The sequence below is a fragment of the Pygoscelis adeliae genome, unplaced genomic scaffold (assembly GCF_000699105.1).
Source record: "Pygoscelis adeliae isolate BGI_AS28 unplaced genomic scaffold, ASM69910v1 Scaffold127, whole genome shotgun sequence".
NCBI lineage: Eukaryota > Metazoa > Chordata > Aves > Sphenisciformes > Spheniscidae > Pygoscelis > Pygoscelis adeliae.
This window is the reverse complement of record NW_008825208.1, coordinates 6,460,426-6,461,402: the sequence shown is the minus strand read 5'-3', so window position 1 is coordinate 6,461,402 and position 977 is coordinate 6,460,426. Positions and strand designations below refer to the sequence as shown.

The following is a 977-nucleotide window of genomic DNA, read 5'->3' as shown; positions in this document are numbered from 1 at the left end:
GTGACAGAGGACTCACAGACCATGTCGAAGAGGGTGGCCTCATCCTCGTACTCCTCCACGGGCTCGCCCAGCTCCGATGGCTCACTGCAGTAGGAGAAGTCACAGGAGTCACGGGTGCGGGTGCAGTCCAGCTTGGCCTTCCCCGGCCGGCCCGGGTAGCGCTCCAGGGGGCTGGCCTGTGCCTCCGAGGGCACCCCCAGCATGCTGGGGCTGTCCGAGTTGAAGCTGCGGCTGTCCTGGAAGCAGACGCGCTCCTGGGAGCCGGCCCGGCAAGTGGCGGCCAGGGGCCAGTGGTAGGCATGGCCAGCGCTACAGCCCCACATGGCTGTCAGGTTGCCGTGGGCCCCCTCAGAGAGCAGGTGCTTGAGGTTGGGGATGAGGCTGCAGATGGTCCCATGGCTGTGGGCCCAGCTTACCAGCTTGGAGAGGTTTTCGGAGGAGGTGTGAAGGCAGTCCTCCATGGTACAGGATCAACAGCGCCTCGCCGCTGGGAAGTCAGCTGAAGACGTGTTTCAGATCACAGGGTCCTGACACTCACGGTCATGTGTTGCCAAGTTCATGCTTGCTGCTCACCTGCAAACAGAGAGCAAAACCCTTCTCTTCAGCACTCCCAAAGCAAGACCACATTTGCATGGGCAAGTGAAACATTTGTAAGCTCAGCTAAACCCATTTCACTGTCATTGTATGTGCTGTGAAGCACGTTTCTCAAAACAGTGCCTGCTTTTAAGCAGCCTCATTCCTCATTCTGCCTGCAAAAAATCTGCCTTTAAGACCAAGGCAAGAAATATCCCTGCAATACACAACTAAAATAAGATAAAACAGCTTTTTAAACAAGCCAGTTCAGTATCAGTGGCAATATGATTTGAAGCTTAAATCTCTGACAAAATGCAAATGTAGCCCAAAAGATGGTGATTGTCTTCATACTTAGGAAATGAAAATTAAATAATATCTTAAAACATACAATTTATCTTGAACAT

The 977-nt window shown here is 52.8% G+C and overlaps 1 protein-coding gene across 1 annotated transcript in view; it reads right to left on the bottom strand.

The window, feature by feature from the left end:
* The window catches only part of KIAA1958 (KIAA1958 ortholog), a 44,538-nt gene extending 44,077 nt beyond the window's left edge, over nt 1-461 (bottom strand). Inside the window, exon 1 of the mRNA XM_009329007.1 lies at nt 6-461. Within this exon, the coding sequence (XP_009327282.1) occupies nt 6-461 (456 nt within the window). The remainder of the gene's footprint in view (nt 1-5) is intronic.
* Nucleotides 462-977: the final 516 nt, after the last annotated feature.